At 41.0% G+C, this 16,243-nt stretch overlaps 1 protein-coding gene across 5 annotated transcripts in view; it reads right to left on the bottom strand.

Moving 5' to 3' along the window:
- Window positions 1-1,374: 1,374 nt before the first annotated feature.
- LOC311521728 (uncharacterized protein) overlaps window positions 1,375-16,243 on the bottom strand; it is a 68,225-nt gene continuing 53,356 nt past the window's right edge. For all 5 annotated transcript variants that reach the window (XM_084630256.1, XM_084630257.1, XM_084630254.1 and 2 more), the window contains 6 exons: window positions 13,845-13,997; window positions 12,939-13,106; window positions 7,261-7,358; window positions 4,892-5,026; window positions 3,924-4,035; window positions 1,375-2,920 (listed from right to left, as the gene is read on the bottom strand). In XM_084630256.1, the coding sequence (XP_084486382.1) occupies window positions 2,762-2,920; window positions 3,924-4,035; window positions 4,892-5,026; window positions 7,261-7,358; window positions 12,939-13,106; window positions 13,845-13,997 (825 nt within the window). In that variant the 3' untranslated portion in view covers window positions 1,375-2,761. The remainder of the gene's footprint in view (window positions 2,921-3,923; window positions 4,036-4,891; window positions 5,027-7,260; window positions 7,359-12,938; window positions 13,107-13,844; window positions 13,998-16,243) is intronic.

The raw sequence follows: 16,243 nt of genomic DNA on the forward strand, positions 1-16,243 counted from the left end.
GCAGAGAACCCCCACGTTATCTATCATTAGACCAACATAAGGCAACAGAGCTCTTGCAAGCTGAGGAAGATGGGTCCTTTAATGAGGGTGGGAGGAGTTTTAAATCTCTGGAAATGGAATATAGGTAAGAAACCTATACAGATATTTCATTTAGTAAGACAAGGGAAGCCAGCACCTTGTATTTCTGAGGAAGATCCTAACTGAGGGAAAGCCAGGGGTGGGAAGAAGGAAGATTGGTGAGAGAGAGAGAGAGATAAACCATCTTAAACAAACCCTGTACCTTGCTGGATTAAGCTTTAGAGTTTTAGATGTGCTTTTTCACTTTTACTTGCTTGTAACCTTCTCTACTTCTATTTCTTGGCATCACTTAACCTATGTCCTAGTGTTAATAAATTTGTTTTATTTTTACTATGCAGTGGAGTGTTTACAAGGAAGGGTGCATCTGACCCAGTTGTAAGTTAGAAAGCTACAATGTACTTTTGTCTCTTTAAAGGAATAAGCAAACTATTATTTCTCTGAGCTGTCCAGGAGAGGGCTGCACACTGCAGAGCCCATGGTTTTGGGAACACTGGGGACTGGGAGTGTGTTGGGGTCACTGCTAATATTAACCAAGTCTGGTAAGACATGAGCGTGTTTGTGATAACTGCTGACAGGCTGTTGGATTCAAAGTGTTGAGTCAGGTGTACAGTATACAGAACATGAAGTGCATGCTGGTTGTGTCCCCCCCGCACAGGCAGGGAGCAGAAGCATTTTGGGGCACTCATGGTTGTAATACAGTGACAATCTCTCACTGGTCTGAAATGCACCCCAGAATTTGACAAATCACAGTTAGAGTTCACTTAGACAGCCTTCCCCAACTGCAAGCACTCCTCTGTGATCCTTATGAGGAAAGTTAAGGTGACCACAATTTACTCCTTTTCAACAACGTCATTTGATCAGCTAACCTTTTTCTAATGTGGCTCTTTTAATGGGAATCACGTCTAACATAGCTCTTCTGGATCAGATAAATATTTGTGTATGGCAAAAAGCATGGCCTCAGCTAATTAGTTTTCTGGCTTTCACTGAAACTTTAACCTGTATTGCTACTCTGAAACCTGTATTGTGTGTCATATGTAATTAGAGTGTATACAAACACAAATACAATTGCTATCACTATCAAGCTGATTGAAAGTGCACCAATATCCTATTCTGGCTCTAATTAAAAATGATTCTATAAATAACATATGGAGCAAGCAGCATAATGTATCTGATGAAAAGATAAGAACGTTTAATGAACTGAAGAAAAACGGCCAAAAAGGTAGCAGGACAGCAGCCTTTGGTGGTAAAACTTGAAGAAAAAGAATCATATTTGTCAAAAAAGAAATTAATCTGATTTTGATGGGTCACCCAGTGTCTAAAAAACTACATCTCCAAAACTTTAACATCAGCATGGAATACTACATTAAAGGACTTTTGTGATCCTAGCTAAAGCCTCAACTGATATTAATGTCCCATTTACATTTCTCATACACAGGAACCTGTTTTTTGCTAAAAACAGGTTCAGAAAGTGAACTACTCTGCTACAGATAATGTGTTACAGCTTAAATCACTGGTAAAATAATGCAAAACTCCATTACATAGTAATCATCAGGTCACAGCATTAACAGCAGTCTCTCTTCTTCACAAAAAAATAAATATATTTTTGGACTCAGAAAATTTCACTCAACTTCAGTGTACATTATAACAAAGCATGCATATTTTTATACAAGATGCTTCATTATGCTCATACAGAAAACAGCTGAAAGTATGTCTCCGCACCACTCACTTGAAAATGTATTATGTGCTTCTCACTTAACTGAATCAGAAGAAATGTTCTGAAATGTGTGCATGAACACAACCTATTTATCGAAAGGTTTAACAGAACATAAGAAAACTTCAAAAGCCAGGAATCCAGAGCCCTACAGGGATGCGACTCTTAAGTGTGCAGTGGAGCCTGATCCTGACTGGGGGTGCCAGAAGCTAGTATAACAAGAAAAAAATAACAGTAATTCAGCTAACTGAGATAGGTTAGAGCAACTGCCATTTGAAGTGATGTGATCTGGCTAAAAGCAAAAGGAGGAATGTCTTAATTTTGATTCTATATTCAAACTCCTAATGTCAAAGTTCTCCTTGTTGTTAGCTGTCAGCCTTTTCTCGTTAATATAATTACAAAATTGTGCATCCTGTTAGCAATAACACAGACAATTACAGGTATTTACTCTTCACACACCCACAGAGCAGAGTTCAGTTCTTAAAGTTTTATTTCCAGTAGAGAAACCCACAATGAATCCAGCTTTTTTCTTTTATTGCACTCTGTAAAGCTTCTTTACAAGAAGCTAATAAACAGTAATAGTTGATATTCCTTTAAAATTTATATTGTAATTTTCTTAAAATAAAATGTATATAGAAAAGATACCATTTACAACCCAATTCAATAGTATTCAATTATTATATATTCCCAAACAATATAATGCAGCAGTTTTTTTATAGGTTGCACTGAAGGGGAATATCTTCTCTTTAGCAAATATAATATTCCATTGTTAAGGAGCAATTCAAGTCAACTTTGGAGTAACCGTGATATACAAAAACTTCTTACAAGAAGCTCAAAATGCACATATTGTAATGAGGATATATACAACTGTGTCCAGTGCATAGTTTAACAACAGCATGTGAAAAGTCCATTATCTTGAGTTGGCACACCATTATCTAGAAGAAAATAATTTACCCAGCAATTGCGATGCATTTAGAGAATGCCAGTGAGGCACAGAAAAACAACAACATGTAGTGTCACCAAGTATGTGAGGAATAAATAGCGGGATTTTGCTCTGGAGGTCAGCAGCTTGGAGCAGTAAAGGCTTCGCCCTCGAAGCCATCTTTTGAAAGAAAGGGCTCCTCCTTTCATCTGCAGGAAACAAACAACTTCAAATAAATAATCATCAGAAAAGATGCAAGAGAAGCTCTCATTATACTCTAGATTTGTGAAGTACTGTAATCCTTCCAACTGGGTCTGCACACATGGCATTAAAATAAGGGATTCGTGGGGAAAAGAATGGAGCAGTTACAAAAGATATGGGGGGGAGGGGAAAGAGGCTACAGGGTGAGTGTAATATTTAATTACATACACAGAGCAGAGATATAGACAAAATTATATGCACACACACAATTTATATAATACATGTAAATATCCAATATACACCCAAAATATACATAAACGGTATACATTTTATTTAATTGACATTTGCATGAAAGTACAGGTTACCATCCATAACACAGCATAACACTGAAAGGTAAAGTCAAACATACTGTTTTATTTTCAATATTTTACTGACATTTTGAACGTACACATATGCATCTCTCCAGGGTATGCCCATCACCATGATCTCTGGCACTATAAAAGATGTATCTTAGATGTCTGATTTTTAGTACAGAGGGAGATGCTGGCCGATTTCAGGTGTTTGATTCAAAAATATATTCAGTAAATTCATTACATTCCCACAAACCTGTAATATTTCTCTTCTAGTTCATCCCTTGAAAAGGCTACCTCCAGATACACATATTTACAACAGCAACCTCTCACCTGGGAATGTTTACACATACAATGGGCAGATCCTCAGCTAGAATAAATGAAGCCAAAGGAGCTATGATGATTTGTACCAGCTCAGGATCTGGCCCAATGTGTTTAGTTGTTCGCAGTTTTACTCTTTTATTATTCATTTCAGCGCACTTGTAGTTTACTGCTCCATTCTTTTGGGTTATTTATTAAAAATATGATTTAATTAAAAGAATTTGAAGAGAAAAGACTTCCCCGTTCTCTCAGCCATTTGCGACTGGAGGTGTACAGTGTGAGCACCCATTTTTAGGCAACTTACGACTCAGAATTTCTTCAAGGTTACACATTTCCTTACCTTACGTACAACAATGTGTTCGCTAGGATTGATGATCAAAGCCTCTCTTTCCTCAGACTCCATCTGAACAGTGTATTCTCTAGGTACAGACCTGTAACTACTCATTTCAAGTCTAGAGAAAAGAAATTGAAAAGGCAGGAGGAAACATTACTGAGTTATCTACTCTTTAGAAATACCATTATCAATTATCATCTACCTACGGAAACATTCTTTTGTACAGCTCAACTAGTGCTTACTGCTTTTGGTAAAGAAAACAAAAGGAAACTATTTGTCATGTCTTTTTCAGTTTCCTCTTTTTGATTCTGGATGTTTTACTTATTCATACTAACCCTAACTTTCTTTTCCTCTCTCTAGCTGATTGTTTAGTACTTCTCAAATTAGGATGGTGATTTTATTTATTTGGATGTAATTAATATATGACTTTATCTCTCTGAGTGTATGTATAAAATCTGTTATACGTGGAATACTCTGCTAATTCAAGGGGAGAAAACAGTACTGACTAGTGAGTTCAGCTAGGAAATCGGTAGACATTTTTTAATTTAGATCAGCACAAAGACCCAGCAATTTGCGATAGAAGTTTTCACTGCTGTCAAACTGGTTCTGTGCCTAGCCACGAAAATCCAACATTTTTCATCACTAACATCACTAAAGGACAGTGGCAAGCAACAAATAAAAACTTCAAGCTAAAATTTTTAGACACACTAGACACTTAGTATTAACATCAGCCACAGTAACTCAAAAGGAAAATTCTTACATTCTTCCAAGAGGAAAAAACCTGCAATTGGTCGTTTAGGCCCTGATGCTACAATTAGATCCATAGGAATGAATCACTGTGCCCATGTGGAGCTCCCCCGCCTGCTGATTTCAAAGACATTCCCTGTGAACATAAGGGTTTGCTGCATGGCTCCAACTGTATGGTCGGCTCATATGGTCTGAAAAGGGAAAAATATTGTGCAAGTATCTCCAACCTTTTACATTGTTCCTCAGTGAGTCTTAAGGCATCTTCTGCAGCTTCTCTCCTACTCCTTTCTTCTGACAGCGTTTCTGTCAGTTGCAACAGGGCCTGTTGCACTGAATCATACTGCTGCTGTGTCTCTGCAAGCCTATGGCAAATGCAAATACTAAATCAATTTAAGTACAGAAAGGAAGATTAAATTTTCTGATCATCTTTTTATGTAATTTACTTGTATCTATTACAGCAGTTCAGGTATGCTAACTAGAGATTGCATTTTTCAGTAAAAATATTTCACCAGTCTCGGCTTACCCAAAACTAATCACAAATTCATGTTGAGTTTGCTGAATAGTTTCAAGCAAACCAAAACACTCAAAATGTTTCTGTAATGTTAAAATATTTTGTTCTGACCAGACTCAAAATTTCTCTTTCTGATTTCACGTATTTTGACAAAAGCAAAGGAGGACTAGAGTCACAAAGGCATAAGGCAATTAGGTCACTGGGCCAGGGAAAAAGAGTGGGAATGACTCTATAGCACAGTGGTTAGGGCACTCTCTAAAGAAGTGGGAGAGCCAGGTTCATGTCCCTGCTCCAGTGACTAATTATTTATGAACAGTGGAACAACTTCCACAGGAGAGACTGAGAAAGACTCACACCAGAATATCCCATAGTCCAGTGGCTAGGCACTCTCCTGTGATCCAACTGCAAATCCCTTGTCCACATCAGGCAAAGGGAAGAATCAAGCCTGGGTTTCTCTTACATCCCAAGAAAGATTCCTAACCACTGGCCTAAAGATTACAAGGGAGGACTCCTCCTCCTCATTTCCCTAGCCTTTCTGTGAATCTAGTTCTCCTTAGCTCGTCAAAATCCCCAAAATTGAAGCAAAATGCTCAGTTTTGACCTGATTCAAAAAAAAAAAAAAATTGTTTTGATTTCCCAGAAGTTTCAAAAATTTCCTTTTCAGTTTGACCTGGGGGAAAAAACAAAACCAAACAAAAAAAAACCCAAAACATTTTGTACATTTTTTGGAATTACCAACTAACTGAAAAATCCATTATTGCCCAGCTGTAATACTGAATCGGAGTCAAAGTCAAGTCACTCATAACATGAGTACGACAGGTCTGGTTTTAAAAGAAAATATCACCAAATATACCTCAATTTTTTTTCACATTTAAGACCGCTAATTCAATTACACTCTTAATAATTCCTATTTCTTATATACGCTTATCAATAAATCTCAAAGTGCTTATAATAACTCAAAATGATCTAGACAAACTGGAGAAATGGTCTGAATAAACAGGATAAAATTCAATAAGGACAAATGCAAAGTACTCCACTTAGGAAGGAACAATCAGTTGCACACATACAAAATGAGAAATGACTGCCTAGGAAGGAGTACTGAGGAAAGGGATCTGGGGGTCACAGCGGACCACAAGCTAAATGAGTTAACAGTGTAACTCTGTTGCAAAAAAAGCAATCATTCTGTATGAGTATTGTAAGCAAGACACGCAAAGTAATTCTTCCACTCTATTCCACGCTGATTAGGCCTCAATTAGAGTAGTGTGTCCAGTTTTGGGCACCACATTTCAGGAAAGATATGGACAAACTGGAGAAAGTCCAGAGAAGAGCAACAAAAATTATTAAAGATCTAGAAAACATGACCTATGAGGGAAGATTGAAAAAATTGGGTTTGTTTAGTCTGGAAAAGAGTAGACTGATAAGGGACATGATAACAGTTTTCAAGTACATAAAGGTTATTACAAGGAGGAGGGAGAAAAAATTGTTCTTCTTAACCTCTGAGGATAGGACAAGAAGCAATGGGCTTAAATTGCAGCAAGGGAGGTTTAGGTTGGACATTAGGAAAAATCTGGTGGTTAAGCACTGGAATAAATTGCCTACAGAGATTGTGGAATCTCCATCATTGAAGGTTTATAAGAGCAGGTTAGACAAACACCTGTTTGGGATGGTCTAGATAATAATGAGACCTGGGGACTGGACTAGATGACCTCTTAAGGTCTCTCTAGTCCTATGATTCACAATCTTTTTAATGTAATTATCCTAAACATCCCTGAGACATAGGGAATCATTATTATCCTCATTTTGCAGATGGAGAACAAGGCACAGAGGTGGCAAGGTCACACAGGAAGTCCGTGGCGGAGAAGCAAATTGAACCTGCGTCTCCCATATCCTAGGTCAGCACCCTAACCACTGGACCATCCTTCCTCTCTGATAAATTCACTGTAAACATTCCCTTTCTTAAACATCAATTTTATCTTCCAAAAACAGCCTTGCACAAAAACAGGAGTGTGAAGCAGTAGACCAGAAGTAGCATTGGCATAAACAAGAAAAAAAAACCCATCATAAATTGATGTCATCAATCCTGACCTTTTTCTGAGTTCATTTAGTTCCATATTGTCTATTTCAACAATAACCGCAGCTCTCTCTTGCGGAGCTCCTGGGGGAACTTCTGCTCTAGTTTCAGCCTAGAAAATATAAAATATTAAAATAATACTTTTAAAAAATAAGAACCTGATGACCATGTTTCCAGTTACAAAATCTGTTCTGCCAGTTGAAAAAAATTAGTTCCACAACTTAGTGGTGTTTGTATCTGATATTGTGCCATTTAATCCTCAAATTCTGGGGTTACAACGTCCCAAATGTACACACAAACCGAGTCTCTTTTTGCTGCCAGGAGGACATTTCCTATGCAAGCCACAAGACTCAAAGATTCCATGACCTCCATTTGCACATTTATTGTTTAGCCTCCGGGGATTTCTGCATGTGAATAAATAAATGGGGTGAGTGAGCAGGCTGAACACTTCTACAAAACAGAGAGAAAGTCTTAAAACAACCCCCAAAGAAAGGCCTTCAGTGAGCAGGGGATCAGCAGCACACTGCAGACACACATGGTGGGTTTACACTAAGGGATCCCTACCAATAAACCAGCAAGGTAGTGCAGGATGACTAGTTCAAAAAAAAAAAAAAAAGAGAGATTGTGGTAAGGCACCCTTCAAAGCTTTAAGGCAATGTTTGTTAAGAACAGGAAAGCAGAAGAACTGAAACGTCATAAGTGCGAAAGAGGCCTAAGGGTACAGCTGGCAAAGTGTTCACTGTTCTATAACAGCAACTCCTACCAGGTCTGACAATCTCACTACACCTAGCACACTGCTTTCATAGCAGTTGTCTATTAAGAATATCATTTGAGATCTTAAATAAAGCCAAGATCACAATGGTCATTAATATCGGTGTGAGATTCATGTACAAATACATGTAAGAAGTTATATGTGCACATGGACATCTACAGACACACACAAGAGAAAATATACTTCTAAATCACACACACACACAAAATAGGTTTTGTAAAAATGTGTGAATCAAGGAAAAGTTTACAAACAGGTTTCTTCCACACAAAACATGTATATTCGCCTGCCTGCCTCAGTTCACAAGTAAATTAAGCATTGTAGGTCAATACAAAGGAAGCCCCATTTGCATACAATGTCAACATGAGAACATGAAACCAACATGGAGTCAGCAAACTAGAGAATGAACCACAGGGGATCATCCTTACTCTGGGAACAAAAGCAATGGACTTTGGGGGATATAAGGAGAAGGAAAAAGGATACCATTTGCTCCTTCACCGAGGAAACAAAAACGAACAGAGCTTTTTTGCATTCATGAAAGAAGGTTCCCAGCCATATTGGTTGGAAACACTGGGAGACTGCTTTAGGTGAGAACAGACTTCTTTAGACAGACGGTTAACCTGTTAAAGTTAAATTTAGTCTCTAGAAAGCATATATTGATTTGTTTTATATGTAACCTGTTTCCGTTATTATCCTTACTCGCGCTCTCTAAAATCTTAGCTTTTGATAATAAACTTATGATTGTTTTCATTATAAATATATCTCACCGCTGTGATGTTCACGAGCTGATCCTCAGTTGACAAACAAGCCACTGTGTACTCTAGCCCCTTGAGATAGCAACCTGGTAATTTCTGTGAGTGTCCAGGGTTCAGGGCTGGATACTGCAGGGAATGCTCTGAGCACCAGAGGTTGGCGGGTGCCTATCCCTAGCCAGCACAGAGACAGCAAGGTCTGTGGAGACCTGGAAGTCAGTGCTTGCGTTGCCAAAGAATGTTAGTTTCAAGGAGCTGAGCTACAGAAGGCACAGACAAGACCACTTCATGCTAAAGGCTGGTAGTGGGGATTTGCCTCACAACCGTGGGTACCTTGAATGTCCCAATATATATATGTATGCAAAAGATGACAAAGGGTACCAACTTGTTGATCAAAAAAGAAATTTAAAAGGCTGGCTCTGCAAATGTCGTTCAGTTAGCACAAAACAGATCGGACTTTTCATAATTTCCCTAAGCATTACCCTTAACATCTTACAAAATTTACTGTGACAAAGCTAGAGCCCCAGACATCATTATCCAATTATCTACTTTTGTCACATCCCAATGCAAAATGAAGACCTCTTCAGAATGCCAAAGGGACTGATCAGAAATGGCATGTGTCAAATATAAAGGGAAGGGTAAATCCCTTTGAAATCCCTCCTGGCCAGGGGAAAGCTCCTCTCACCTGTAAAGGGTTAAGAAGCTAAAGGTAACCTCGCTGGCACCTGACCAAAATGACCAATGAGGAGACAAGATACTTTCAAAAGCTGGGAGGAGGGAGAGAAACAAAGGGTCTGTGTTGGTCTATATGCTGGTCTTTGCCGGGGATAGACCAGGAATGGAGTCTTAGAACTTTTAGTAAGTAATCTAGCTAGGTATGTGTTAGATTATGATTTCTTTAAATGGCTGAGAAAAGAATTGTGCTGAATAGAATAACTATTTCTGTCTGTGTATCTTTTTTGTAACTTAAGGTTTTGCCTAGAGGGGTTCTCTATGTTTTTGAATCTAATTACCCTGTAAGATATCTACCATCCTGATTTTGCAGGGGGGATTTCTTTATTTCTATTTACTTCTATTTTTTATTAAAAGTCTTCTTGTAAAAAACTGAATGCTTTTTCATTGTTCTCAGATCCAAGGGTTTGGGTCTGTGGTCACCTATGCAAATTGGTGAGGCTTTTTATCCAACATTTCCCAGGAAAGGGGGGGTGCAAGTGTTGGGAGGATTGTTCATTGTTCTTAAGATCCAAGGGTCTGGGTCTGTAGTCACCTAGGCAAATTGGTGAGGCTTTTTACCAAACCTTGTCCAGGAAGTGGGGTGCAAGGTTTTGGGAAGTATTTTGGGAGGAAGGACGCGTCCAAACAGCTCTTCCCCAGTAACCAGTATTAGTTTGGTGGTGGTAGCGGCCAGTCCAAGGACAACGGGTGGAATATTTTGTACCTTGGGGAAGTTTTGACCTAAGCTGGTAAAGATAAGCTTAGGAGGTTTTTCATGCAGATCCCCACATCTGTACCCTAGAGTTCAGAGTGGGGGAGGAACTTTGACAGCATGTCACATTGCTCAAAAACAAATTAGCACGTTCATAGGTAAGTTTAGCCGAAGTTGGCTATGATAGTGCTCATTCTAAGATCAATCTTAGATGATCCATGATATGATACAAGTGCAATAGAGGCTAAGTGTACGACTCCTTCAACATTGCTTTTTTCAACATCATCTCCACCACTTTCCCACACAGGTCACCTATTTGGCAGCTAGCTTTTCAGGGGACTTGCTGCATCCTGCACTGGTTCTGTGGACGAAGGGAAAGCAGTGGATGTATTGTTTCTTGACTTTAGCAAAGCTTTTGACACGGTCTCCCACAGTATTCTTGTCAGCAAGTTAAGGAAGTATGGGCTGGATGAATGCACTATAAGGTGGGTAGAAAGCTGCCTAGATTGTCGGGCTCAACGGGTAGTGATCAATGGCTCCATGTCTAGTTGGCAGCCGGTGTCAAGTGGAGTGCCCCAAGGGTCGGTCCTGGGGCCGGTTTTAATCAATATCTTCATAAATGATCTGGAGGATGGTGTGGATTGCACTCTCAGCAAATTTGCGGATGATACTAAACTGGGAGGAGTGGTAGATACGCTGGAGGGGAGGGATAGGATACAGAAGGACCTAGACAAATTGGAGGACTGGGCCAAAAGAAATCTGATGAGGTTCAATAAGGATAAGTGCAGGGTCCTGCACTTAGGACGGAAGAACCCAATGCACAGCTACAGACTAGGGACCGAATGGCTAGGCAGCAGTTCTGCGGAAAAGGACCTAGGGGTGACAGTGGACGAGAAGCTGGATATGAGTCAGCAGTGTGCCCTTGTTGCCAAGAAGGCCAATGGCATTTTGGGATGTATAAGTAGGGGCATAGTGAGCAGATCGAGGGACGTGATCGTTCCCCTCTATTCGACATTGGTGAGGCCTCATCTGGAGTACTGTGTCCAGTTTTGGGTCCCACACTTCAAGAAGGATGTGGATAAATGGGAGAGAGTCCAGCGAAGGGCAACAAAAATGATTAGGGGACTGGAACACATGACTTATGAGGAGAGGCTGAGGGAGCTGGGATGGTTTAGCCTGCAGAAGAGAAGAATGAGGGGGGATTTGATAGCTGCTTTCAACTACCTGAAAGGGGGTTCCAAAGAGGATGGCTCTAGACTGTTCTCAATGGTAGCAGATGACAGAACGAGGAGTAATGGTCTCAAGTTGCAGTGGGGGAGGTTTAGATTGGATATTAGGAAAAACTTTTTCACTAGGAGGGTGGTGAAACACTGGAATGCGTTACCTAGGGAGGTGGTAGAATCTCCTTCCTTAGAGGTTTTTAAGGTCAGGCTTGACAAAGCCCTGGCTGGGATGATTTAACTGGGAATTGGTCCTGCTTTGAGCAGGGGGTTGGACTAGATGACCTTCTGGGGTCCCTTCCAACCCTGATATTCTATGATTCTATGATTCTTTAAATGAGATAAAAATCATAAGATCCATTCCTTTAAACACTCCAGAGACAGAACTTGCATTCGTTTTTAAAAAAAACAAACAAACTGTCTGTAGCATGGAAACAGTTTACAATTACAAAGACAAGTAAATCTGTGAACCCTAACAAGAGAAATCAAGTTCCAGTGACCGTAAGTAAAGCTGCATATCGCTACAAAAACAAGAGCGCTATTTTCCTTACCTCATAACTGAAACATGAATCAGCAAAAATACCAATACCATATGAGCTGTTTACATCATATTAAGACTACAGCAGGCGTGGGCAAACTTTTTGGTCCGAGAGCCGCATCGGGTTTTGGAAATTGTATGGAAGGCTGGTTAGGGGAGGGGGTCGTGGCCCAGCCCCCACCTCCTATCCGCCACCACCCCCTCAAGACTCCTGCCCCATCCAACCCCCCCGACCGCACCCGGACCCCCACCCCCTCCAACCCCTCCTCTCATTTCTGACTGCCCCCCTGGGACCCCTGCCCCATCCAACCACCCCTTCTCCCTGTCCCCTGACCGCCCCATCCAACCCGTCCTCTCATTCCTTACTGCCCCCCCCCCCAGGACCCCTGCCCCATCCAACCACCCCTTCTCCCTGTCCTCTGACTGCCCTCTGCTGCCCCATCCAACCCCCACTCCTTCCTGACTGCCCCCCTGGGACCTCTGCCCCCATTCAACCCCCTGTTCCCGCCCCAATCCATATCTACACCCCTGCCCTCTGACCACCAGCCCACACCCCGCTCCCTTCCCCCCTACCGCACTGCCTGGAGCACTGGTGGTTGGCGGCATTACAGCCGCACCGCCCGGCTGGAGCGGGGCCACTCCGCTGCCACCACCCCGCAGCACAGAGCACTGGGGCAGACCGGGCTCTGCAGCTGCACTGCCCCAGGAGCTCACAGCCCTGCCACCCAGAGCGTTGCTCTGGTGGCGGAGCGAGGTGAGGCTGTGCGGGAGGGAGAACAGCGGGGAGGGGCCGGGGACAGCCTCCCGGGGCAGGAGCTCAGGGACCAGGCAGGAGGGTCCCGCAGGCCATGTGGCCCGTGGGCAGTAGTTTGCCCACCTCTGCACTAGAGGAGAACTAGGAAAGATCACAACCCTTTAAAATCAGGAGTTGGGTCATGAGACTAAAAAGATAGCAGAGAGAAAAAAACCTTACTATGTTCACTTTACCTGAGCAGTATCTTGGAAGGAACTAACTTGCACTGTCTGGTATTCCCTTTCAAGTCTGAAATAACGATTTTGCAGATCAGTGTAACGCAGTTGATTCTCTCTTAGAGTCTGGGATACTGTCTTCAATTGGGCAGACAATACAGCATTCTCTTCTACTGAATGGATTACCTGAAACAATTCAGCCTTTCAAAACAAGAGCTAAGAATTCTCTCTCTAAAGAGATATACTGTAGAGATGGGATTTATAGTTAAGAGCAATTGTATACAGGCTGAAAAACGTGCATCAACAGACAGTGTGATGGCAAAGACACAGGTTGACAATTTTCAAAAGAAAACAAAGGAAAGATTTTAAAGGGATCCTTTTCCAAAGATCATCTATAAACATACATGTACAAATAGAGTTTTGCTCACAAAATGGTGCAAGATAGAAAACTTCACACACAACTGCTTGTGCATACATGTTTGCCTGATTTATAATTGCAACTGGATTTCCCTGCTGATTTTATGGATGCATTTTTAAGGTACTTTGAAAATTTGACACAATATGGCTCAAATACTGTACTAAATGTGGAGGAATTTCCACTGATCCCGTCTTAACTGTAGTCTTTTTTGCTTTGAATGTGATATAGTTTTTTTGCTGCAACTTCTGCATTGCAAACTGTGGGGGTCAAGTGGACCTGTCTCAGTCAAACAACAGCTATAGTTCAAAGATATTCTAGATTTTTAGCTTATCAGTTCCACTCTGAGCCAATTATGTTGTGTGATCTAATGTTGTAGTAATATAAACACACAGTACACAAATTAAATATGTCCTCTTCCCAGATTCAGGTAGATGAAAATATTTCTATATTAACATTAGCTATGCTCCACATTTATCCAGAGGAGTCACAGCAATCTCCTTCCCTACCTTTGAGTTCATCTGCTGGAAACGCAGCTCCCTCTGGTGCATCTCCTGAAGACAGCGTTGCAGTTCATTCTGAAGCTGGCTCCTTTCAGCTAAAAGATGTTTCACTTGCTCAGGACTGTTCGTACTTCCGACCAGAGTGGCTGTTTCTAATGGCTTAAACACCACCCAAAAATTCAAGGTTAAATCTACAGAAATTGATAATGATATAGAATCCATTGTTTTAACACACATTTTAAATCAGTGACGTCTACAGTCCCATTATTATTTCCCTTTCACAAGCCTGTCCCAAGTTTCCAATGAAAACTGTTTTTATTTACATAAACCAGTGGTCCCCAAACTGTGGGGCACTCCCCCCTACCCCCGCAAGGGGGCCCAGGCCAACCCCACAGGGGGTTGGGAGGAGTGGGCATGGAGGGAGTGCCACCCAGCCCCGCTCTGCCCCCAGCTCCATTCTGGCCCCAGCCCCAGTGACAGCTCTGCTCCTGGCCCCAGCCACAGCTCCAACCACAGCCCTAGCTGTGGCCTTCAGCCCCGACTCCGGACCACAGCCCCAGCCCTGACCATGGCTCTGCTCTCGGGTGTGGTGCAGACAGGTTCTATGATGTGTAAGGAGGGGTTCAACACAAAAATGTTTAGGGAACACTGACATAAACTAACATCCCACTGGTGTTTCCAATCCACCCACTGCGACACTGAGAACATGACGAGAAAATGACTCTAAACAAATGAGACTAACTTCACTGATTTTAAGTGTTTAAGTGAAGCAAAACACAGAATATGAACGAAAGCATTTTTAAAGTTCTATCCGTTTTTAGTAACACTGATAAAGAAAGGTGGTTATTTTGGAAGTATGCATTTAAAGCAGACAGTATCCCTTTACAAAAACATACCATCACTCATTACACTGTCTCATAGAAGTTGAGCCGTGTCCATCTCTATTTGGCCTGCTAGTCTACAATCCTATCCAACTCCAACAATGAAGGGCAGTGTCCTACCTATCATTTCTAGTACCAGTTTTACATATATAATCATACAATAGGCCTTCTACCACTTCCTTCAGGATACTATTCCAGACTCCAGCAATCATCACTGTTAGAATGTTTTTCATATTACTCATGATTTGATGATCAAAAACGGTTAGCATACAATAGTCTTAATCTTGGCTACTAACTCTTATTGTCATTAGCCAAATTAGAAGGTTAACCTACTCCAACTTTCCTTTGGGTCAGAAACATCAAAGATGACATTAGGTTAAAATCACACTTTTCCTTAGATCGTTATTGTTCATACACAAGATCTGAGGAACAGAAGAATTACCAGACTAGATGAGATCCATGGTCCATCTAGTTCTGTATTCTGTCTGCAACAGCAGTCACTACCAGATACTTCAGAGGAAGGTGTAAGAAACTTTGCATTGGACACATGTGGGATAATTTCCCCCTCACATCTGGTCTCTGCCTGATTTCCAACAATTAGAGATTGGCTTACACCCTGAAACATGAGGTTTAATATCCCTTCCAACATCTGTTAATATTTATAGCTCTAGATGTTCTTGTAAACCATATAAATGACCAATCCCTTTTGGAATTTTGCTAAGTATTTTGGCCTCAATAACAGAGTGTAGCAATGAGTTTCTCAACTTAACTAAATTTTGTGTGAAACAGAATTTGCCACCTTTTAATTTCACCTTGTTCTTGGGGCATGAGAAGGGAGAACAGAAGCCCCTGATTTACTTTTGTATACCATTCATTATTTTATATACTTTTATCATGTTCCCTCCTATTTGTTTCTTTTCTTATGCAAACAATCTCATTCTTCTCAATCTCTCTTCCTAAGAGCAACGCCTTTGATCATTACTATCACCCTCTTTAGTTCTGCAACATTCTTTATGAGATGGGGTGACCAGTACTGCACATGATATTCCAGATGAGGCCACACACCACTGATTTATATAAAGATATGGTAATATTTTCACTATCATTCTCCATCTCCTTCCTTATGCAGCCTAGCATCTTGTTAGTTTCTCTGTCCTCAACAGCCCAATGAACAGAGCTCTTAATTGAGCTGTTCACAATGACAACCAGGTCATTCTTGATTTGATACAGTTAATTCAGAATCCTGTAAGGTGGAAAACTAGTTTCATATTTTCTCTCCAATGTGCATTATTTTGCATTTATCAACACAGAACTGCATCTGCCATTGTGTCGCCCATTCACCTAATTTGGTTAGCTCCCTCTGAAGTTTCTCTCTGGACTGGTCTAAATAACCTTCGTATAATCTGCAAATTTTGCTGCCTTCCCGCCTCACTCCCCTTTCTAGAGCGTTAATAAAGACATTAAGTAACACTGGACCTCACACAGAACTTTGAACCATTCCACTGTTAATGTTTGGCCAAGATA

The sequence above is a fragment of the Lepidochelys olivacea genome, assembly GCF_965140295.1.
Source record: "Lepidochelys olivacea isolate rLepOli2 genome assembly, chromosome: 6".
NCBI classification, from domain to species: Eukaryota; Metazoa; Chordata; order Testudines; family Cheloniidae; genus Lepidochelys; species Lepidochelys olivacea.